This window comes from Pelobates fuscus, chromosome 2 (genome assembly GCF_036172605.1).
Source record: "Pelobates fuscus isolate aPelFus1 chromosome 2, aPelFus1.pri, whole genome shotgun sequence".
Lineage (NCBI taxonomy): Eukaryota > Metazoa > Chordata > Amphibia > Anura > Pelobatidae > Pelobates > Pelobates fuscus.
The window spans coordinates 4,602,722-4,626,459 of record NC_086318.1 but is presented as its reverse complement, the minus strand read 5'-3'; the positions used below and the strand labels follow the sequence as shown (position 1 = coordinate 4,626,459).

Genomic DNA, 23,738 nt, shown 5'->3' with positions numbered 1-23,738 from the left:
TCTCCTATATAAAGGGGGCGTAGCTCAGACAGTATACTCCTATATAAAGGTGTGTGGCTCAGACAGTATACTCTCCTATATAAAGGGGCGTGGCTCAGACAGTATAATCTCCTATATAAAGGGGCGTGGCTCAGACAGTATACTATCCTATATAAAGGGGCGTGGCTTAGACAGTATAATCTCCTATATAAAGGGGGCGTAGCTCAGACAGTATACTCTCCTATATAAAAGAGGCGTGGCTCAGACAGTATACTCTCCTAAATAAAGGGGACATGGCTCAGACAGTATATTCTCCTATATAAAGGGGCGTGGCTCAGACAGTATACTCTCCTATGTAAAGGGGGCGTGGCTCAGACAGTATACTCTCTTATATAAAGGAGCGTGGCTCAGACAGTATAATCTCCTATATAAATGGGGCGTAGCTCAGACAGTATACTCTCCTATATAAAAGAGGCGTGGCTCAGACAGTATACTCTCCTATATAAAGGGGCATGACTCAGACAGTATACTCTCCTATATAAAGGGGCGTGGCTCAGACAGTATACTCTCCTTTATAAAGGGGGCGTAGCTCAGTCAGTATACTCTCCTATATAAAGGGGCGTGGCTCAGACAGTATACTCTCCTATATAAAGTAGGCTTGGCTCAGACAGTATACTCTCCTATATAAAGGGACGTGGCTCAGACAGTATAATCTCCTATATAAAGGGGGCGTAGCTCAGACAGTATACTCTCCTATGTAAAGGGGGCGTGGCTCAAACAGTATACTCTCCTATATAAAGGGGGCGTGGCTCAGACAGTATAATCTCCTATATAAAGGGTCGTGGCTCAGACAGTATACTCTCCTATATAAAGGGGGCGTGGCTCAGACAGTATACTCTCCTATATAAAGGGGGCATGGCTCAGACAGTATAATCTCCTATATAAAGGGGCGTGGCTCAGACAGTATAATCTCCTATATAAAGGGGTATGGCTCAGACAGTATAATCTCCTATATAAAGGGGGCGTAGCTCAGACAGTATACTCTCCTATATAAAGGGGTGTGGCTCAGACAGTATACTCTCCTATATAAAGGGGGCGTAGCTCAGACAGTATACTCTCCTATATAAAGGGGCGTGGCTCAGACAGTATACTCTCCTATATAAAGGGGCGTGGCTCAGACAGTATACTCTCCTATATAAAGGGGGCGTGGCTCAGACAGTATAATCTCCTATATAAAGGGGGCGTAGCTCAGACAGTATACTCCTATATAAAGGGGCGTGGCTCAGACAGTATAATCTCCTATATAAAGGGGCGTGGCTCAGACAGTATACTATCCTATATAAAGGGGCGTGGCTCAGACAGTATAATCTCCTATATAAAGGGGGCGTAGCTCAGACAGTATACTCTCCTATATAAAAGAGGCGTGGCTCAGACAGTATACTCTCCTATATAAAGGGGGCGTGGCTCAGGCAGTATACTCTCCTATATAAAGGGGCGTGGCTCAGACAGTATAATCTCCTATATAAAGGGGCGTGGCTCAGACAGTATAATCTCCTATATAAAGGGGCGTGGCTCAGACAGTATAATCTCCTATATAAAGGGGCGTGGCTCCGTCAGTATACTCTCCTATATAAAGGGGCGTCGCTCAGACAGTATAATCTCCTATATAAAGGGGGCGTAGCTCAGACAGTATACTCTCCTAGATAAAGGGGCGTAACTCAGACAGTAAAATCTCCTATATAAAGGGGCGTGGCTCAGTCAGTATACTCTCCTATATAAAGGGGCGTGGCTCAGACAGTATACTCTCCTATAGAAAGGGCGTGGCTCAGACAGTATACTCTCCTATATAAAAGGGGCGTGGCTCAGTCAGTATACTCTCCTATATAAAGGGGGCGTGGCTCAGACAGTATACTCTCCTATATAAAAGGGGCGTGGCCCTGATATTGCACATTGTTTGTACATCAGTACTAAGTATATTTTTCTCTTACAGCATGCCAAGGAGCTAATAAAGAAGTAAGTGTGACCCTGGGTGGATCCAGACATGGTCCACGTGTTGTGAGTCTAGGGTGTGTGGATTAGGCGGGATGTTACGTCGGCCATTACTGGACATAATCTTTTTAAAATTTAATTCTGACAATATTGGGGAAAAACTGAATTGGAATGAACGAAATTAGCAAACGTTTCCTCCTGTCTGCAAATTATCCAGACTGGACCTTTCGTGTAACGGTTTGCTTATGGTAGTTAGCGCCATAGCTAAATATATATCGATCGGTGATGCAGAATTCACATTAAACACAAATTATGGTGAGTAGAAATCTGCATAGCAAAACTGAGACAAAAATAGTGGGTTTGGTAAAATTCCGAACTATGGTCCCAGCCTGTCTGATTTAGCCGGGATTTTCTGATAATATAATTAGTCAAATTATCTTTATAAACAAACAAACATGAAAGCCATCATACAGGACCATCGCCTGGTCTCGCCAAACCGTACAGATAGACAGATTTATAATCTTTAAACATAGAAACATAGAATGTGACGGCAGATAAGAACCATTCGGCCCATCTAGTCTGCCCAGTTTTCTAAATACTTTCATTAGTCCCTGGCCTTATCTTATAGTTAGGATAGCCTTATGCCTATCCCACGCATGCTTAAACTCCTTTACTGTGTTAACCTCTACCACTTCAGCTGGAAGGCTATTCCATGCATCCACTACCCTCTCAGTAAAGTAATACTTCCTGATATTATTTTTAAACCTTTGTCCCTCTAATTTAAGACTATGTCCTCTTGTTGTGGTAGTTTTTCTTCTTTTAAATATAGTCTCCTCCTTTACTGTGTTGATTCCCTTTATGTATTTAAATGTTTCTATCATATCCCCCCTGTCTCGTCTTTCCTCCAAGCTATACATGTTAAGATCCTTTAACCTTTCCTGGTAAGTTTTATCCTGCAATCCATGAACCAGTTTAGTAGCCCTTCTCTGAACTCTCTCTAAGGTATCAATATCCTTCTGAAGATAGGGTCTCCAGTACTGTGTACAGTACTCCAAGTGAGGTCTCACCAGTGTTCTGTACAATGGCATGAGCACTTCCCTCTTTCTACTGCTAATACCTCTCCCTATACAACCAAGCATTCTGCTAGCATTTCCTGCTGCTCTATTACATTGTCTGCCTACCTTTAAGTCATCAGAAATAATCACCCCTAAATCCCTTTCCTCAGTTGTTGAGGTTAGGACTCTATCAAATATTCTGTACTCTGCCCTTGGGTTTTTACGTCCAAGATGCATTATGTTGCACTTATCCACATTAAATGTCAGTTGCCACAACTCTGACCATTTTTCTAGTTTATCTAAATCATTTGCCATTTGGCATTTGCCATTTGACTTATCCTTCATGGAACATCAACCCTTAGTATCATCAGCAAAAAGACACACCTTACCATCAAGACCTTCTGCAATATCACTAATAAAAATATTAAAGAGAATGAGTCCAAGTACAGATCCCGGAGGTACCCCACTGGTGACAAGCCCAAGCTTCGATTATACTCCATTGACTACAACCCTCTGTTGCCTGTCACTCAGCCACTGCCTTACCCATTCAACAATATTGGAATCCAAACTCAAATATTGCAGTTTATTGATAAGCCTTCTATGTGCAACAGTGTCAAAAGCCTTACTGAAATCTAGGTAAGCAATGTCTACTGCACCACCCTGATCTATAATTTTAGTTACCCAATCAAAAAAATCAATAAGATTAGTTTGGCATGATCTCCCTGAAGTAAACCCATGTTGTCTCTGATCTTGAAATCCATGTGTTTTTAGATGTTCAACAATCCTATCCTTTAACATGGTTTCCATCACTTTCCCCACTACTGAAGTAAGGCTTACTGGCCTATAGTTGGCCAACTCCTCCCTATTACCTTTCTTGTGAATGGGCACAACATTCGCTAACTTCCAATCTTCTGGGACTACTCCTGTTATCAATGATTGGTTAAATAAATCTGTTAATGGTTTTGCTAGTACACCACTAAGCTCTTTTAATAGCTTTGGGTGTATTCCATCAGGTCCCATTGACTTATTTGTCTTTACTTTTGAGAGTTGAAATAGAACCTCTTCCTCTGTAAACCCACGTGTAATAAATGACTCATTTGTCCTTTTTCCCAACTGAGGCCCCTCTCCTTCATTTTCATCTGTAAATACCGAACAAAAATATTCATTGAGGCAGTCAGCAAGACCTTTATCCTCTTCCTTCTTTTGCTTTTAATCTAACTAATCCTTGTTTTACTTTCCTTTTCTCATTTTAATTTTAATGTAATACTTTATAATCCGGTCTCACTAATGCTGATCTGCGCTCTGGTATATGTGTCTGCAGGATAACAGACATGTCCAAAGTGTCCACAATAGACCGACCAGACCCCGGCTACGAGAACATGGACCACTTCAGTGTGAATGTGGACTACGTGTCTGAGATGCTGAGGACTATCGATTTTCATTCAGGTGAGATTTCAAACTGAATGCGATCTAAGATCTCTCCCCAAACAAAATCTGATTGTATAACAGCCCGGTCCCAGCTCATACAGTCCCCTATAGCTGAGACGGCGTGTGTAGGTTTAATACTCAAACTGAGTGTTTCTCCATTTTATTTAGTTCTGCGACTTCCTGCAGTGTAACCACGCCTCCTGCAGTGTAACCTCGCCTCCTGTCAATTTCCATATTAGACAATCTCTGAGTACATGCTCAGCCAATGAGAAATCTGTGTGAGCTGAGCTGCTGACATCACTCGGCCCACAGCCAATCACTGGTCTTTATTATTTAGCCCCCTCTCCCCCGGCACTTGGAATACTTTGAAATACTGTACAGGTGCTGGGAGGACAGTGATTGGCTATGGGGTGGAGCTTCTAATCAGGAAGGGGAATGAAGGGGCGGAAGGGGTGTGAAGGGGCGTGTCTAAGTGGGCGGGGTTATGCTACAGAAAGCAAAATGAAAGATATTTAAAGGAAAACTGGGGATTGAGCAGTGTTTCTCTGATTTGAAGTGGTTGTGGTGATTGAGCAGTGTTTCTCTGATTTGAAGTGGTTGTGGTGATTGAAGTCTGCATGTGCAGTGTTTCACTGATTTGAAGTGGTTGTGGTGATTGAACAGTATTTCTCTGATTTGAAGTGGTTGTGGTGATTGGAGCCTGCATGTGCAGTGTTTCTCTGATTTGAAGTGGTTGTGGTGATTGAGCAGTGTTTCTCTGATTTGAAGTGGTTGTGGTGATTGGAGTCTGTGAGATACCCCAGCTCTGTCGTTCCGTAGACATTCTGCACAATGCATTCTTACACCCTGACTGTGGCCATCTCTGTAACAGTGGCATCCGGTGAAGAAGAGGAGGATTTGCTGGACACCGAGGAAGGAGAAGCCGTACTAGAAGAGGAGAAATCAGAACCCACCGATGGTGAGTCATGGAAAGGATCCGGGACAGAGGAGGACACAGCATAGACAATAAATCTAGTGCAGAAGAGGCTGGGCCGACAGCTAGGGGAGGCTGGACAGATAGTTAGGGGAGGCTGGACCGACAGCAGGGGGAGGCTGGACCGACAGCTAGGGGAGCATACACAGTGAAGGAGGCTGGACAGACAGCGGGTATAAACTGGACCGACAGCTAGGGGAGGCTGGATCAACAGCTGGGGAGGCTGGACCGACTGCGGGGGGAGGCTGAACCGACAGCTATGGGGAGGCTGGACCGACAGCGAGGGGAGGCTGGACCGACAGCTAGGGGAGGATACACAGTGAAGGAGGCTGGAAGACAGCGGGGGGAAAACTGGACCGACAGTTAGGGGAGGCTGGACCGACTGCGGGGGGAGGCTGGACCGACAGCGAGGGGAGGCTGGACAGATAGTTAGGGGAGGATACACAGTGAAGGAGGCTGGACAGACAGCGGGGGAAAACTGGACCGACAGTTAGGGGAGGCTGGACCGACAGCTGGGGGAGGCTGGACCGACAGCTGGGGGAGGCTGGACCGACTGCGGGGGGAGGCTAGACCGACAGCTAGGGGAGGATACACAGTGAAGGAGGCTGGACAGACAGCGGGGGAAAACTAGACCGACAGTTAGGGGAGGCTGGACCGACAGCTGGGGGAGGCTGGACCGACTGCGGGGGGAGGCTGGACCGACAGCTAGGGGAGGATACACAGTGAAGGAGGCTGAACAGACAGCGGGGGAAAACTGGACCGACAGTTAGGGGAGGCTGGACCGACAGCTGGGGGAGGCTGGACCGACTGCGGGGGGAGGCTGGACCGACAGCTAGGGGATGATACACAGTGAAGGAGGCTGGACAGACAGCGGGGGAAAACTAGACCGACAGTTAGGGGAGGCTGGACCGACTGCGGGGGAGGCTGGACCGACTGCGGGGGGAGGCTGGACCGACAGCTAGGGGAGGATACACAGTGAAGGAGGCTGGACAGACAGCAGGGGAAAACTGGACCGACAGCTAGGGGAGGCTGGATCAACAGCTGGGGGAGGCTGGACCGACTGCGGGGGGAGGCTGGACCGACTGCGGGGGGAGGCTGGACCGACAGCTATGGGGAGGCTGGACCGACAGCGAGGGGAGGCTGGACAGATAGTTAGGGGAGTCTGGACCGACAGCTAGGTGAGGCTGGACCGACAGCGGGGGGAGGCTGGACCGACAGCGAGGGGAGGCTGGACAGACAGCGAGGGGAGGCTGGACAGACAGCGAGGGGAGGCTGGACAGATAGTTAGGGGAGGCTGGACCGACAGCAAGGGGAGGCTGGACCGACAGCAGGGGGAGGCTGGACCGACAGCAGGGGGAGGCTGGACCGACAGCAGGGGGAGGCTGGACCGACAGTTAGAGGAGGCAGGACAGACAGCGAGGGGAGGCTGGACAGATAGTTAGGGGAGGCTGGACAGACAGTTAGGGAAGGTGGACAGACAGCGAGGGGAGGCTGGACCAACAGCAGGGGAGGCTGGACTGACAGCTAGCGGAGGCTGGACTGACAGCTAGGGGAGGCTGGACCAACAGCTGGCGGAGGCTGGACCGACAGCGGGGGGAGGCTGGACTGACAGGGGAGGCTGGACCGACAGCGAGGGGAGGCTGGACAGATAGTTAGGGGAGGCTGGACCGACAACAGGGGGAGGCTGTACCAACAGTTAGGGGAGGCAGGACAGACAGCGAGGGGAGGCTGGACAGACAGTTAGGGAAGCTGGACAGACAGCTAGGGGAGGATACACAGTGAAGGAGGCTGGCCAGATAGTTAGGGGAGACTGGACCGACAGTTAGGGGTGGCTGGACCGACAGCGAGGGGAGGCTGGCCAGATAGGGGAGACTGGACCGACAGTTAGGGGAGGCTGGACCGACAGGGAAGGCTGGACCGACAGCAAGGGGAGGCTGGACAGACAGGTAGGGGAGGATACACAGTGAAGGAGGCTGGACAGACAGCTAGGGGTGGCTGGACCGACAGTGAGGGGAGGCTGGACAGATAGTTAGGGGAGGCTGGACCGACAGCGGGGGAGGTTGGACCCACAGCAGGGGGAGGCTGGACCGACAGTTGGGGGAGGCTGGACCGACAGTTAGGGGAGGCTGGACCGACAGCTAGGGGAGGCAGGACAGACAGCTAGGGGAGGCAGGACAGACAGTTAGGGGAGGCTGGACAGATAGTTAGGGAAGCAGGACAGAGAGCTCGGGGAGGCTGGACAGACAGTTAGGGGAGGCTGGACAGACAGTTAGGGGAGGCTGGACAGACAGTTAGGGGAGGCTGGACAGACAGTTAGGGGAGGCTGGACAGACAGTTAGGGGAGGATACACAGTGAAGGAGACTGGACAGACAGCTAGGGGAGGCAGGACAGACAGTTAGGGGAGGCAGGACAGACAGTTAGGGGAGGCTGGACGACAGCGAGGGGAGGCTGGACAGATAGTTAGGGAAGCTGGACAGAGAGCTCGAGTAGGCTGGACAGACAGTTAGGGGAGGCTGGACAGACAGTTAGGGGAGGCAGGACTGACAGCTAGGGGAGGCAGGACAGACAGCTAGGGGAGGCAGGACAGACAGCTAGGGGAGGCAGGACTGACAGCTAGGGGAGGCAGGACAGACAGCTAGGGGAGGCAGGACAGACAGCTAGGGGAGGCAGGACAGACAGTTAGGGGAGGCTGGACGACAGCGAGGGGAGGCTGGACAGATAGTTAGGGAAGCTGGACAGAGAGCTCGGGTAGGCTGGACAGACAGTTAGGGGAGGCTGGACAGACAGTTAGGGGAGGATACACACAGTGAAGGAGACTGGACAGACAGCTAGGGGAGGCAGGACAGATAGTTAGGGGAGGCTGGACCGACAGCAGGGGGAGGCTGGACCAACAGTTAGGGGAGGCAGGACAGACAGCGAGGGGAGGCTGGACAGATAGTTAGGGGAGGCTGGACAGACAGTTAGGGAAGCTGGACAGACAGCTAGGGGAGGATACACAGTGAAGGAGGCTGGACAGACAGCGGGGGGCAACTGGACAGACAGCTAGGGGTGGCTGGACCGACAGCAAGGGGTGGCTGGACCGACAGCGAGGGGTGGCTGGACCGACAGCGAGGGGTGGCTGGACCGACAGCGAGGGGAGGCTGGCCAGATAGTTAGGGGAGACTGGACCGACAGTTAGGGGAGGCTGGACCGACAGGGAAGGCTGGACCGACAGCAAGGGTAGGCTGGACAGACAGGTAGGGGAGGATACACAGTGAAGGAGGCTTGACAGACAGCGGGGGGCAACTGGACAGACAGCTAGGGGTGGCTGGACTGACAGCGAGGGGAGGCTGGACAGATAGGTGGTGGAGGCTGGACCGACAGCGGGGGAGGTTGGACCCACAGCAGGGGGAGGCTGGCCCGACAGTTGGGGAGGCTGGACCGACAGTTAGGGGAGGCTGGACCGACAGCTAGGGGAGGCAGGACAGACAGCTAGGGGAGGCAGGACAGACAGTTAGGGGAGGCTGGACTACAGTGAGGGGAGGCTGGACAGATAGTTAGGGAAGCTGGACAGAGAGCTCGGGGAGGCTGGACAGACAGTTAGGGGAGGCTGGACAGACAGTTAGGGGAGGCTGGACAGACAGTTAGGGGAGGCTGGACAGACAGTTAGGGAAGGCTGGACTGACAGCGAGGGGAGGCTGGACAGACAGGGAAGCTGGACAGAGAGCTCGGGTAGGCTGGACAGACAGTTAGGGGAGGCTGGACAGACAGTTAGGGGAGGCAGGACTGACAGCTAGGGGAGGCAGGACAGACAGCTAGGGGAGGCAGGACAGACAGCTAGGGGAGGCAGGACTGACAGCTAGGGGAGGCAGGACAGACAGCTAGGGGAGGCAGGACAGACAGCTAGGGGAGGCAGGACAGACAGCTAGGGGAGGCAGGACAGACAGTTAGGGGAGGCAGGACAGACAGTTAGGGGAGGCTGGACGACAGCGAGGGGAGGCTGGACAGATAGTTAGGGAAGCTGGACAGAGAGCTCGGGTAGGCTGGACAGACAGTTAGGGGAGGCTGGACAGACAGTTAGGGGAGGCTGGACAGACAGTTAGGGGAGGATACACACAGTGAAGGAGACTGGACAGACAGCTAGGGGAGGCAGGACAGATAGTTAGTGGAGGCTGGACCGACAGCAGGGGGAGGCTGGACCAACAGTTAGGGGAGGCAGGACAGACAGCGAGGGGAGGCTGGACAGATAGTTAGGGGAGGCTGGACAGACAGTTAGGGAAGCTGGACAGACAGCTAGGGGAGGATACACAGTGAAGGAGGCTGGACAGACAGCGGGGGGCAGCTGGACAGACAGCTAGGGGTGGCTGGACCGACAGCGAGGGGTGGCTGGACCGACAGCGAGGGGTGGCTGGACCGACAGCGAGGGGAGGCTGGCCAGATAGTTAGGGGAGACTGGACCGACAGTTAGGGGAGGCTGGACCGACAGGGAAGGCTGGACCGACAGCAAGGGTAGGCTGGACAGACAGGTAGGGGAGGATACACAGTGAAGGAGGCTGGACAGACAGCGGGGGGCAACTGGACAGACAGCTAGGGGTGGCTGGACTGACAGCGAGGGGAGGCTGGACAGATAGGTGGTGGAGGCTGGACCGACAGCGGGGGAGGTTGGACCCACAGCAGGGGGAGGCTGGACCGACAGTTGGGGGAGGCTGGACCGACAGTTAGGGGAGGCTGGACCGACAGCTAGGGGAGGCAGGACAGACAGCTAGGGGAGGCAGGACAGACAGCTAGGGGAGGCAGGACAGACAGTTAGGGGAGGCTGGACTACAGTGAGGGGAGGCTGGACAGATAGTTAGGGAAGCTGGACAGAGAGCTCGGGGAGGCTGGACAGACAGTTAGGGGAGGCTGGACAGACAGTTAGAGGAGGCTGGACAGACAGTTAGGGAAGGCTGGACTGACAGCGAGGGGAGGCTGGACAGACAGTTAGGGGAGGCTGGACAGACAGTGAGGGGAGGCTGGACAGACAGTTAGGGGAGGCTGGACAGACAGTTAGGGGAGGATACACAGTGAAGGAGACTGGACAGACAGCTAGGGGAGGCAGGACCGACAGCTAGGGGAGGCAGGACAGACAGCTAGGGGAGGCAGGACAGACAGTTAGGGGAGGCAGGACAGACAGTTAGGGGAGGCTGGACGACAGCGAGGGGAGGCTGGACAGATAGTTAGGGAAGCTGGACAGAGAGCTCGGGGAGGCTGGACAGACAGTTAGGGGAGGCTGGACAGACAGTTAGGGGAGGCTGGACAGACAGTTAGGGAAGGCTGGACCGACAGCGAGGGGAGGCTGGACAGACAGTTAGGGGAGGCTGGACAGACAGTTAGGGGAGGCTGGACAGACAGTTAGGGGAGGCTGGACAGACAGTTAGGGGAGGCTAGACAGACAGTTAGGGGAGGATACACAGTGAAGGAGACTGGACAGACAGCTAGGGAGGCAGGACCGACAGCTAGGGGAGGCAGGACAGACAGCTAGGGGAGGCAGGACAGACAGCTAGGGGAGGCAGGACAGACAGTAAGGGGAGGCTGGACGACAGCGAGGGGAGGCTGGACAGATAGTTAGGGAAGCTGGACAGAGAGCTCGGATAGGCTGGACAGACAGGGGAGGCTGGACAGACAGTTAGGGGAGGCTGGACAGACAGTTAGGGGAGGATACACAGTGAAGGAGACTGGACCGACCGCGAGGGGAGGCTGGACAGACAGTTAGGGGAGGCTGGACAGACAGTTATGGGAGGCTGGACAGACAGTTAGGGGAGGATACACAGTGAAGGAGACTGGACAGACAGCTAGGGGAGGCAGGACCGACAGCTAGGGGAGGCAGGACCGACAGCTAGGGGAGGCAGGACCGACAGCTAGGGGAGGCAGGACAGACAGCTAGGGGAGGCAGGACAGACAGCTAGGGGAGGCAGGACAGACATCTAGGGGAGGCAGGACAGACAGGGGAGGCAGGACAGACAGGGGAGGCTGGACAGACAGTTAGGGGAGGCAGGACCGACAGCTAGGGGAGGCAGGACCGACAGCTAGGGGAGGCAGGACCGACAGCTAGGGGAGGCAGGACCGACAGCTAGGGGAGGCAGGACAGACAGTTAGGGGAGGCTGGACCGACAGGTGAGGATACACAGTGAAGGAGGCTGGCCGGGCAAGGGGAGGAGTCTGGATAGACAGCGAGGGGAGGCTGGACGGGCAGCGGGGGGAGGCTGAAGTTTTGCCCTTCTTCTTCTCTTCTCCAAAGTGAATCTCAAATTTTAGACCAAAATAAGTGAACTTGGACATTTTTTTGCCTTCAGCTATTTTGTCTTCAATTTGAATTTCACTTTCAATTTCTGGTAATTCTCACTTAAGTAAATAAGAGAGTGAAGGGATAGCAGAAGACATAAAATGTTCGCTAAAGCCATGTTTATGCAGATATACACAGCCTCACATTTATTTTCTAGACACCCTCGCCCCACCCAACATGGTGAGATTTGGGATGTGCCCCTAATTTGGTAAATCTATACAGTACATTCCATGGATAGAGAGCCAGGCTCCCCGGAAATCTATACAGTACATTCCAGGGATAGAGAGCCAGGCTCCCCGGAAATCTATACAGTACATTCCATGGATAGAGAGCCGGGCTCCCCCGGAAATCTATACAGTACATTCCATGGATAGAGAGCCGAGCTCCCCGGAAATCTGTACAGTACATTCCATGGATAGAGAGCCGGGCTCCCCGAAAATCTATACAGTACATTCCATGGATAGAGAGCCGGGCTCCCCGGAAATCTATACAGCACATTCCATGGATAGAGAGTCGGGCTCCCCGGAAATCTATACAGTACATTCCATGGATAGAGAGTCGGGCTCCCCGGAAATCTATGCAGTACATTCCACGGATAGAGAGCCGGGCTCCCCGGAAATCTATACAGTACATTCCTTGGATAGAGAGTCAGGATCCCCGGAAATCTGTACAGTACATTCCATGGATAGAGAGCCGAACTCCCTGGAAATCTATACAGTACATTCTATGGATAGAGTGCCGGGCTCCCCGGAAATCTATACAGTACATTCCATGGATAGAGCGCCGGGCTCCCCGGAAATCTATACAGTACATTCCATGGATAGAGAGCCGGGCTCCCCGGAAATCTATACAGTACATTCCATGGATAGAGCGCCGGGCTCCCTGGAAATCTATACAGTACATTCCATGGATAGAGCGCCGGGCTCCCCGGAAATCTATACAGTACATTCCACGGATAGAGAGCCGGGCTCCCCGGAAATCTATACAGTACATTCCAGGGATAGAGAGCCGGGCTCCCCGGAAATCTATACAGTACATTCCAGGGATAGAGAGCCGGGCTCCCCGGAAATCTATACAGTACATTCCACGGATAGAGAGCCGGGCTCCCTGGAAATCTATGCAGTACATTCCACGGATAGTGAGCCAGGCTCCCCGGAAATCTATACAGTACATTCCTTGGCTAGAGAGTCAGGATCCCCGGAAATCTGTACAGTACATTCCATGGATAGAGAACCGAACTCCCTGGAAATCTATACAGTACATTCTATGGATAGAGTGCCGGGCTCCCCGGAAATCTATACAGTACATTCCATGGATAGAGCGCCGGGCTCCCTGGAAATCTATACAGTACATTCCATGGATAGAGCGCCGGGCTCCCTGGAAATCTAGACAGTACATTCCATGGATAGAGAGCCGGGCTCCCCGGAAATCTATACAGTACATTCCATGGATAGAGAGCCGGGCTCCCCGGAAATCTATACAGTACATTCCTTGGATAGAGCGCCAGGATCCCTGGAAATCTATACAGTACATTCCTTGGATAGAGCGCCATGCTCCCTGGAAATCTATACAGTATATTCCTTGTACATCCGCGATTCCCTGAATAGCCCGGATCTGAGCACCCAAGTTTTTCAAATAGCGCTCAGATTCATTTGGAGTAATGGAATCTCCATTTGGGTAACATTCTGACTGGCCTGCCACAAGGTGTGCACCCAAAATAGTTCCAGGGAGAAAGAGGCAGCGCTCGGTCAACTTTCGAGAGTTTCTGTACGAACACAAACTAATGCTCCCCCTGGCTCTTAGGGAGCTAATGCTCCTCTCAGACAAACAAGTATTTTCCCCAAAATGCGCTCTCCAGGCTTGTGAGCGGAGCTGGCAACGGTACAGGCTCCCCATTGACCACAAGCTGGCATACACAGTCTGATCCTAACGTATATTCATGGGGATGTCCGGGGAGTACTCACAAATAACTTTTCTAACTCAGTTTGTCGTAAAAACTCGTCGGCATTGCCATTCTGTTTCCTGGGGTGGTAAAATCATAGGGTTGTAGTGCCAAGTTCCAGCGCAACAATCGGGCATTGTCCCCCGCCACTCGGGTTAGCCACACCAACAGGTTGTGATCTGTGAGTAAGGTGAACTGCTGCCACTACGAATATGGGTGAAGTTTCTTTAAAGCCCACACCACTGCCAGGCATTCCTTTTCGATAGTGGCATAGCTCACCTCCCTTGGTAGCTGTTTCCTGCTTCCTGCCAGGTAAGCTACTAGGTGTTTTCTGCCATCCTCCCCGACCTGGTTCAGTACTGCTCCCAAACCAGTGTCTATGTAGACAAGAAATCGTTTAGATGGATTGGGAGCAGCCAAGACAGGGGACAGGGGCCTGTTTTAGTTGTTGGAATGCCTGCTTACACTTACATACCGATAGTAGCCTGCAGTTCCTAGGAAAGCCATAACCTGGGTTTTGGTTCAGGGGGCTGGGCCACTGAGCTACTGCTTTGACCTTAGCGGGTTTGGGCTTCTGCTTTCCACACCCTACTTTGTGTCCTAAGTACTGAACCTCAGCCATCCCGATGTGGCATTTGCTCAGTTTGAGGGTCAGGCCGGCTTCTCTAATCCTGTCTAGTACAGCTCCTATGTGAACTAGATGCTCTTCCCAAGTTTTACTGAAGATCGCAATGTCAACCAAGTATGCACAGGCATAGTCTAAGAGGCCATCTAAGAGCCTGTCCACCATTCGTTGAAATGTGGCCGGAGCCTTTTCCATCCTGGACGGCATGACCTTGAACTGATACTGGCCGAATGGGGTGAAAAGGCCGATTTCAGAATGGCATCCTCGGCTAGTGGGATCTGCCAGTAAACTTTGCACAAATCGATTATGGTAAGGTACTGGCCTCAAGCCATCCTATCAAGGATCCGGGGCATGTCGTAGGCATCTGATACTGTCTTGTCTTTGAGCCTCCGGTAGTCTACAAGTAGTGGGTAGTTCCATCCCGCTTCAGTACTAGCATCACCGGAGCCCAAGGACTGTCAGATGTCTCTATAACACCTAGGCGGAGCATCTCCTGCCTCATAGTTTCCTAAACAGCCTCTGGATTTCGGTATGGGGGTTGCCGAAGGGGTAGCTGTTCAGGGATTTCTACCCGGGGGGTTGCCATAACAGTGTATCCATGTATGTTCGAGAAGGTTGCTTCTTTCATGGCTAGTAACTGTCGTACTTTGATACATTCTTGGGCACCCAGCCTTTCTCCTAACTGGACCTCCTCTAGGGACCCTGTCACAAATCGCTATTTGTAACTGGCTCTTTAAATTATAAATTGCCCTGCTTCCCTGGATTGTGGAGAAGCCTATTTGCCAGCCTCCTTCCTCATGACTATGGCCCCTGGAAGATTGTGTCCCTGAAAACTTATTAACTTTTATTGGGTGTGTATGACCCTTTAAGAACCGTCTGGGGACATATTGTGACTTTGCTGAACAATGCCCCTTTAAGACTATGTCCCCAGACCTGCAAAATAACTTGTTCCTGGCTTTCTCCCACTTGGTTCAGTAAATGGGGCTTACTGAACCAAGTACCACACAGGCAGACCACCCAGAAGTTAAAGTGTGCAGGCAATTTACCTCCCAGGCTGTGAGGTTACTGCCGGTTTATTGCCGAGCGCTGGGTGGCCGCCATTCGACAGCCGAACACGTGGCGGCGGCCATCTTAGTTCATTCAAACGCGGTCAGCGGTGTATGCTAAAGATTCTGTGGAACTAAAATCGGATGCGCAAATACACGAACACCGCTGACCCTTACCTTCTTCCATACTGAACTTGCAGCTCCAGAGACTAAGTCCCGTTCGAAGATGGGACTTAGTAGTTTTTCTGCATGAAATTGACCGACCGCACAGCCCAAATCTATGGAACTGTTTTGGGCAGGAAATTGTGCTCGGTCTTGTAACTTGCAGCCTTGACTCATGTTTGTAGGGGACAGCTATAATCACTACAGGGATTGCTATGCTCTTCATACTCCCTTAGCTACTGAGCTCTTGTAAGAGCTCTTGTTCCTGATCCTGCTTCGCTCTACAGAAGGAAGAGGTTCACCTACTGGAGCCTGGTCGTAGGTCCAGGGCGCAGAGCAGATGGCGAGATACCAGCCCAGCAGCGGTGGTTCGTAGAGTCTGCAGTATTTATGGTGGCTACGCAGTAGTTATGGTGTCTACGGTGCTGATGATCCTTTGGTGAGTGCCAGGAGCATCCTTTCTACGGTCCAACTTCCAGCCAGCCTGGAGGCAACCGTAACAGACCCTGTCTTACTGTCTTCCCCCAGGAGGTTAGGTAAGGGAAGATTTTCAAAATCCAGGTAAGGGGCGTTATGGATGGGGAAGATGGACCTACCTGAGCCTCAGAGAGTCAACAGTTATCAGCGATGCAAGCCTGTCGGGTAGTCACAGGATATGTTTCTCAGGTCATCGGTTGGGGTAGAAATGCAGAACTTAATGGACCGAGGTCATTCCCCAGTAATACGTCCACGGGGAGTTCTTCCATAAGTCCCACATTGGTCATCCCTGATCCAGCACCTCAACTTAAAAGTACTCTTGCGATGTACTTAACGAGGGTTAATATGGCCCCCGTGTCTCGGAGCTCTTGCGCTGGCTTTCCGTGAAGTTGGACGGACTAGCAATGGTGTTGCCTGTTGTCTGTGGCTACCTGGACTGGGTTGGCCTTGTGTAGTGTTACAGAGATCCCCTCTGTCGGATACCTACAGATAGTTTTGTTTCACTTTGATATTTTGTCTTATACGAACCCATTTTTTATATTTTGTTGTATACGAAACCACCGAAAGAACCGACGAACAGCGGGCCACTCTACCCCAGGAGTGTGCCGAAAATGAACCTCCCGGGAGCTGTAGTTTGTGGTTAACCGCAGCCTAATTGGCTGGCATCAGGGTGGCCACCATTCGTATCCAAGTAACCGAACAAAGTACCGAACCACCACACAAAAGAACTGTCAAACGACGACCACCTAGATACTGGCGTGTGTCCTCAATTAAGTTGTGGTTTTTGCGGTTAACCGCACTCTAAGTACCTATTCCAAGGTGGTCGCCGTTCGGATGTCGAACACAGGCTAAAACTCCTGATCCTATAATCGGCTACTGATTTATACGAATCCCGCTGAAGTGCCGGTTATCCCATCCATTCGTTCAAAAACCATACGAACAGACTTTACTTTCGTGACTTTTGCACACCATTCGTGAGATCTGAGCGCCATTCGTATATTTTGTTCGTTCAGATCTGAGCTATCCAGGGAATGGTTGAATGGGATATTTTAATGTTTAAATGTAAAAGTTATATATTTTTATGCTGTTTTAGTGTGTATAATAAAACGTGGTATTTTCATGTCCTTGGAGATAATTAGGTTAATGTAACTGTTGGGATCAATTATCTCCAAGGTAGGGGGGAGTGTTTCAAAGAATGCACTTTGTTCTTATTGGTTGGGACATTGCATTGTCCAGTGTTCCATCAGGTCCAGATGGGGCTGTCCTCTGGCCTGGTAACTGTATAAATTGCCATGCATGAGTGTCATTAAATCAGTTTGTTTTACCCTCAACTCGCATCCTTGACTCGTGTTGTAGGGAAAGGTGTATCCTAGCTCTGCTATAGCTAGTGGGATGTTCTACATTTCCAGGAATTTCTACTGTATGCTGATTTGAGCGGATCTCCCTCTCTCAAGTTCGGGAACCAGGATACCCAAGCGGTCCAACTTCCAGCCAGCCTGGAGGCAACCGTAACATGTAGTATACCACACTGCTTTTCAGTGCTTTCGGGCCTTGGTACTCATAGGACTGCCTCAGCATGGTAGTAGGGGACAGCTGCTCTGGTTGGTGGGGGCAGTCCTGGATTCACTGTGCTTGGCTTCATCCTTGGGTACAGTCTCTTTGGTAGTGGCCAAATTGCCAACACTGGTGACATTTTACCCCACTGTGTGGTTGGAACCGGAGTACTTGATGGTTCGATGTACCTCCGCCTCGCTGTTGGACTGGTGGTCCGGGATTTGGGATCGGAGGTCGGGGAAGGGTCTCGAGCTTGGTTTGAGTGTATCAATATCGGAGACCCCTCAAGGGATTGTTGTTCAGCTAGCCGAAGTTGATTTTCTCGGTCAGCTGTAGCCATGATGTAGGCATTTATCTCTGAGAGGTGCTTTACCTCCCCCCTCGAACTCACAGTAGAACTCTGTCTGGAGTGGACATGGATAAATCGCTGCAGGACCGATTGCCCTCTATTAGTTCCATGGTTCATTGAAAGACTCAGTTTTCTGGTGAGCCACTGCTTCCTTCTGCTGCGAGGCTTGCATCCCACGGCTGCCACCACTTGTAGTCGAGTTTCAATACCCCGACTAGTTACCTCTGCTGAATCCTCCTCAAAGCTAGAAGAAGCGATGCTCAGTGATTATAACTCTTCCCCCAGTAACTAGACAACATATAGTTCTGGGAGTACAACTGATTTTTATTGTGCCAAACTCTGCTTTTTATGCACAGACCCCTGCATGGGTCTCCATACAAAATAACACAAACCCCTCACAGGCGTCCATGTGTCTGGGAGATAATTGCATCAAAGACCGGTAACACAATTATCTCTCAGTTACAGGGAACCATACAAAAAATGCACAAAACAGATCAGATCTGAGCTCCTAAGTTGTCCAAATAGCGCTCAGATCCATTTGGCAAATGGAATCGCCATTCGGGTAAAGTTCTGACCAAAAATGGTTCCAAGGAGAAGAAGGCAGTGGCCGGTCAACTATCGGGAGTTCCTGTATGAACACAAACAAATGCTCCTCCCGGCTCTTAGGGAGCTAATGCTCCCCTCAGACGAACGGGTCTTTTCCCTGAAAAGCGCTCTCCTGGCTTGTCTGTAAGCGGAGCAGACAGCGGTACAGTTTTTCCGGGGTTCGCAAGCTATGGTATCCAAAATTAGTTCCAGGCACTCGAAGACCAGGTACCGCTGCATGTGTTCAGAGACAAAATGGCCGCCATTCCATTAAGCACATGCGTTCGATCATACGAATGGCAGCCATCCCAAGAAGGCACTTGAGATAATTGGCTTCTTTGAAGTTAATGAGCCAGGGGTTGGTCGTTGTTGGGTGGGTATAAAAAGGGGGAATGAGTCTTCGTTTGGGAAACGCACAAGGTGGTTCGGGCAAACAAGTGGACAGAAGACCCAGTCTGCTACAGAGTACTTGCAGGAGTTTTGTTATTTTGGATAAGTTCAGACATTGTCGTGAAGTTTTCTCACACAGAACAGAATCAAAGTTTTTTGCTTTTCATTTTATTGTCTGTCAAATTTAGAGGCTGTTGAGCTTGAAAATCACTGAAGATCGGGGTTATTGAGATGATTAAACCACAACACCCAACACAGAATATCACACCTCATCCAACACCGAATATCACAGCGCATCCAACTCGGAATATCACAGCGCATCCAACATGGAATATCTCAGCGCATCCAACACCGAATATCACAGCGCATCCAACTCGGAATATCCCAGCGCATCAAACACCGAATATCACAGCGCATCCAACTCGGAATATCACAGCGCATCCAACACCGAATATCTCAGCGCATCCAACACCGAATATCACAGCGCATCCAACATTGAATATCTCAGCGCATCCAACACGGAATATTACAGCGCATCCAACTCGGAATATCCCAGGGCATCCAACACCGAATATCCCAGCGCACCAACACCGAATATCACAGCGCATCCAACTCGGAATATCACAGCGCATCCAACATCGAATATCTCAGCGCATCCAACATCGAATATCTCAGCGCATCCAACATCGAATAACTCAGCGCATCCAACACCGAATATCACAGCTCATCCAACACCGAATATCTCAGCGCATCTGTTATTGCCTCCAGTCTAGCAGGAGGTTGGATCGCTTGGATGTCCTGGTTCCCGAAGTCAGAGAGGCGAACGATGCTCCAGTCGGTAGAAACCTGCAAGTGTAGAATCTCCCACTAGCTATAGCAAAGCTAGGATTCCCGGATCCCTACAACACGAGTCGAGGCTACGAGTTGAGGGTAAAAACGAACTAACTTTACTGGCACGTAAGCATGGCAATTTATGCAAGTCCCCAGGTCAAGGACAGCCCCTGTGGACCTGGTGGGATACAGGTACAATACAACAAGGTAACCAATCACAAGACACTGTATCATTTGAACTTGTTACCGCCCAGCTTGGAGATAATGAATCCAACGGTTTCAGTAATACAATTATCTCCAAGCGCCCAAAACCCACGTTTATTTTACATACAGAAAACAGACTAAAAATACATAACTCCAACAGTTTAATAACCATTTCGGTACTTTCACCACTCATTTTATAGCTCCAGTTCGTGTGTATTAGTTCAACGAATAGCGACTCAAACTCACAAACCCGCTGCTGTATTTCGTCGAGGGAAAGTCTGTTCGTGTGTTTGGGGTCGCAAGCTGAAAATGGCGGCCATATTTTCAGGGGCAACAATAGGCAGCGGGACCTCGGCATCAACTCGTGGAACTAATAACGGCCAGAGTTGTGCCCGAATTCCCGCTCTCTGGCTGGATGTCGTCGCCGTTCGAGATACGAATTTAGCTCGCTGTGAAGGGGCACTTAACCTGCGGTTAACCGCAACATTCCACATTCTAATTGAGGCCACACGCCAGATTGGAGGTGGTCCCCATTCGTGCCTCTTTCTGTAGTTTAACCATCGGTATGTAAGTCACAAACAAATATATACTGGGGCCGTCAATTAGCCTGCGGTTAACCGCAAACCGCAACCCCTGGGGGATCAATTAGTGGCACACGCTCTCAGCCAGGTGGTCGGCTGTTCGGTAATTCGAGAGGTGACCGGGGTTAAGTGGCGGCATACACCAGGAGCCGGGTGGTCGGTTGTTCGTTTGACGAACTGGGGTATATATATTCCATTCGGGAGAGGGTGCAGCATTCAAGTACCGAAGTCATAAGATACAAAATAGTCAATATAATCCTGGTTGGTAACAGTCTTGTAACAGCATCCAACACTGAATATCACAGCGCATCTGTGACGAAGTGCCCTTCGACACTTTGTCCTGGAGAGGCCTGCTTGCCTGCCTCCTCCCCTGTGACTATGACCCCTGTGAGATTGTACCCTCTTAAACCAGCATTTGGGCTTATGGACTTTTATTGGACTGTGTATGGCCCTTTAAGAACCGTCTGTGGGCACATTGTGACTTTGGTGAACAATGCCCCTTTAAGACTATGGCCCCTGGAAGATATTGCCTGTTAAAGACTATTTTAGCAGATTGGATTTTAAAAGACTCTTGCTGCCCCTTTAACCCCTTAAGGACACATGACATGTGTGACATGTCATGATTCCCTTTTATTCCAGAAGTTTGGTCCTTAAGGGGTTAAATTGTATTGGAGCAGTTCTGCAGCTTTAAATTGGCACTTCGGATGCAGCCGAAGTGCCGAAGTAGTCGAAGTGGCCGCCATACGACAAACGAACACATGGCGGCGGCCATCTTTGTGCATTCGAACGAGGTCAGCGGTATGTGTAGCCAAATCCATGGAACTGAAATCGGCTACACATTTCAACGAACACCGCTGACCCTTATCTTCTCCTACACTCCGTTTTCAGCTGCAGAGACTAAGTCCCATTCGGCAGTTTGAACTCACTGCTATACTAAGCTAAATGCACGAATGGCCCCGTGCATTTAGCTTAGTATAGCAGTGAGTTCAAACTGCCGAACGGGACTCAGTCTCTGCAGCTGAAAACGGAGTGTAGGAGAAGATAAGGGTCAGCGGTGTTCGTTGAAATGTGTAGCCGATTTCAGTTCCATGGATTTGGCTACACATACTGCTGACCTCGTTCGAATGCACAAAGATGGCCACCACCACGTGTTCGTTTGTCGTATGGCGGCCACTTCAACTACTTCGACTACCGTGCATTCGAATGGGTCATTTTTCTGTGTAAAATAGACCGACCGCACAGTCCAAATCTATGGAACTGTTTTGGGCTTGAAAATGTGCCTGCGGTCGGTCATAAAGGACACCCAGCTACCTTTTGATCTACTGGATGGATCTGTCTGATTTTTGAGAGTGTTTATGTTTAAAGTGTGCTGATTCTGAATATGGACGTATATTTTTTAAGTTACAGTACATGTATAAAAACTGTATTTTTCCTGGGAGTGTTTTCTGTAATGTACGTGTGTTATTGTTTGCTCTGTAAAAATATATATAGCGCATCCAACACCGAATATCACAGCGCATCCAACACCGAATATCACAGCGCATCCAACACCGAATATCACAGCGCATCCAACACCGAATATCTCAGCGCATTCAACACCGAATATCTCAGCGCATCCAACATCGAATATTACAGCGCATCCAACACCGAATATCTCAGCGCATCCAACATCGAATATTACAGCGCATCCATTGATATAGCACCAACATACTCTGCAGTGCAGTATAGTAGATAAACAAGACAAACATTTCATTATAACAAAATAACTATGCCATATGGTAGGATTAGATGAAGAGAGCCCTGCTGTAAGAGCTTACACTCTATTTGAAGCGCATCCTTTTAGCACTGATCCATAATTGTGCACACATACGTTATGGAGGTGTCATGAAAGTCGGTAACTACTTGCACGATGTGAGTTCTGGCTCAGATCCTGATACATACAGCTTTTTTGGTAACACTGTAACAGCCCTGTAGTATCCAGTATTTAAGGAGTTATGTGAGCTATGTGATTGGCTGTTTGGATATTAGCCATGTGATTGGCTGTTTGGATATTAGCCAGTAGGAAACTTGATGAAGTGTTTTATATGTGTGTAGTAGGTATACATGTATAATAAATAAGTTGTGTACATGTTTTGTATCTCTCCAGGTCACTGACAGCACCACTGAACCAACATCTCTTGCCTGGCTTCCCCCAGAAAGTGACCTCAACGGATCTCCGCAAATTAACAGACCCCTGCTATCCCCTGCCCTCCTTTATTTAATGTATGTTATTCTGTGTACTGCACCACGGCGTGCCTCTGATAATAAATGGTAATAGGTAAAAACATTATGAAACATTAAATCTTTTGGCTACAAATAAATGTGCAGTGATTGAAAATAGTCCATCGTCTGCCTCTGTGCTTTGGGTACACTCTAAGAAACTGGGAAGAGGTATAGTGCATGCACATTAACCATCACTGCCAGCCCCAGGAAGACACATCACTCACAGCCAAGAGAAACATATTGCATTCACACTGCGGTCGGTGGGTGGACAAATACAATGGCTATCACTGCACTCTGTATCCAACCACGGGGTCCACGACGATGCAGGTAAAAGTAAAAAAGGATCTAGTAAAGGACAAGCAGCCAGCCCCAAATCTCCAGCCATTCGGTTTAGAAAGCCCACCCAGCCAATAAGGTGCTCCTCGATACATAACGGTAAGAAGGAACCAGGAAGGCCTCAGATCCTGTGTCACCCTGCAGTGGGAGGGACAGACTCCGTGTCCCATAGCTCCTTCTGTCTGTGTCACCCTGCAATGGGAGGGACAGTGTGTACCATAGCTCCATTCTGTCTGTGTCACCCTGCAGTGGGAGGGACTGACTCTGTGTCCCATAGCTCCTTCTGTCTGTGTCACCCTGCAGTGAGAGGGACACTGTGTCCCATAGCTCCCTTCTGTCTGTGTCACCCTGCAGTGGGAGGGACTGACTCTGTGTCCCATAGCTCCCTTCCGTCTGTGTCACCCTGCAGTGGGAGGGACAGACTCCGTGTCCCATAGCTCCTTCTGTCTGTGTCACCCTGCAGTGGGAGGGACAGACTCTGTGTCCCATAGCGTCCTTCTGTCTGTGTCATCCTGCAGTGGGAGGGACAGACTCCGTGTCCCATAGCTCCTTCTGTCTGTGTCACCCTGCAGTGGGAGGGACAGACTCAGTGTCCCATAGCTCCCTTCTGTCTGTGTCACCCTGCAGTGGGAGGGACAGACTCCGTGTCCCATAGCTCCTTCTGTCTC

At 50.5% G+C, this 23,738-nt stretch overlaps 1 protein-coding gene across 2 annotated transcripts in view; it reads left to right on the top strand.

Annotated features, from left to right (window-relative positions):
* Window positions 1-22,851, top strand: part of TRIM54 (tripartite motif containing 54) — a 156,713-nt gene extending 133,862 nt beyond the window's left edge. For both annotated transcript variants that reach the window (XM_063441877.1, XM_063441876.1), the window contains 4 exons: window positions 1,970-1,992; window positions 4,345-4,469; window positions 5,323-5,409; window positions 22,619-22,851. In XM_063441877.1, the coding sequence (XP_063297947.1) occupies window positions 1,970-1,992; window positions 4,345-4,469; window positions 5,323-5,409; window positions 22,619-22,626 (243 nt within the window). In that variant the 3' untranslated portion in view covers window positions 22,627-22,851. The remainder of the gene's footprint in view (window positions 1-1,969; window positions 1,993-4,344; window positions 4,470-5,322; window positions 5,410-22,618) is intronic.
* Window positions 22,852-23,738: the final 887 nt, after the last annotated feature.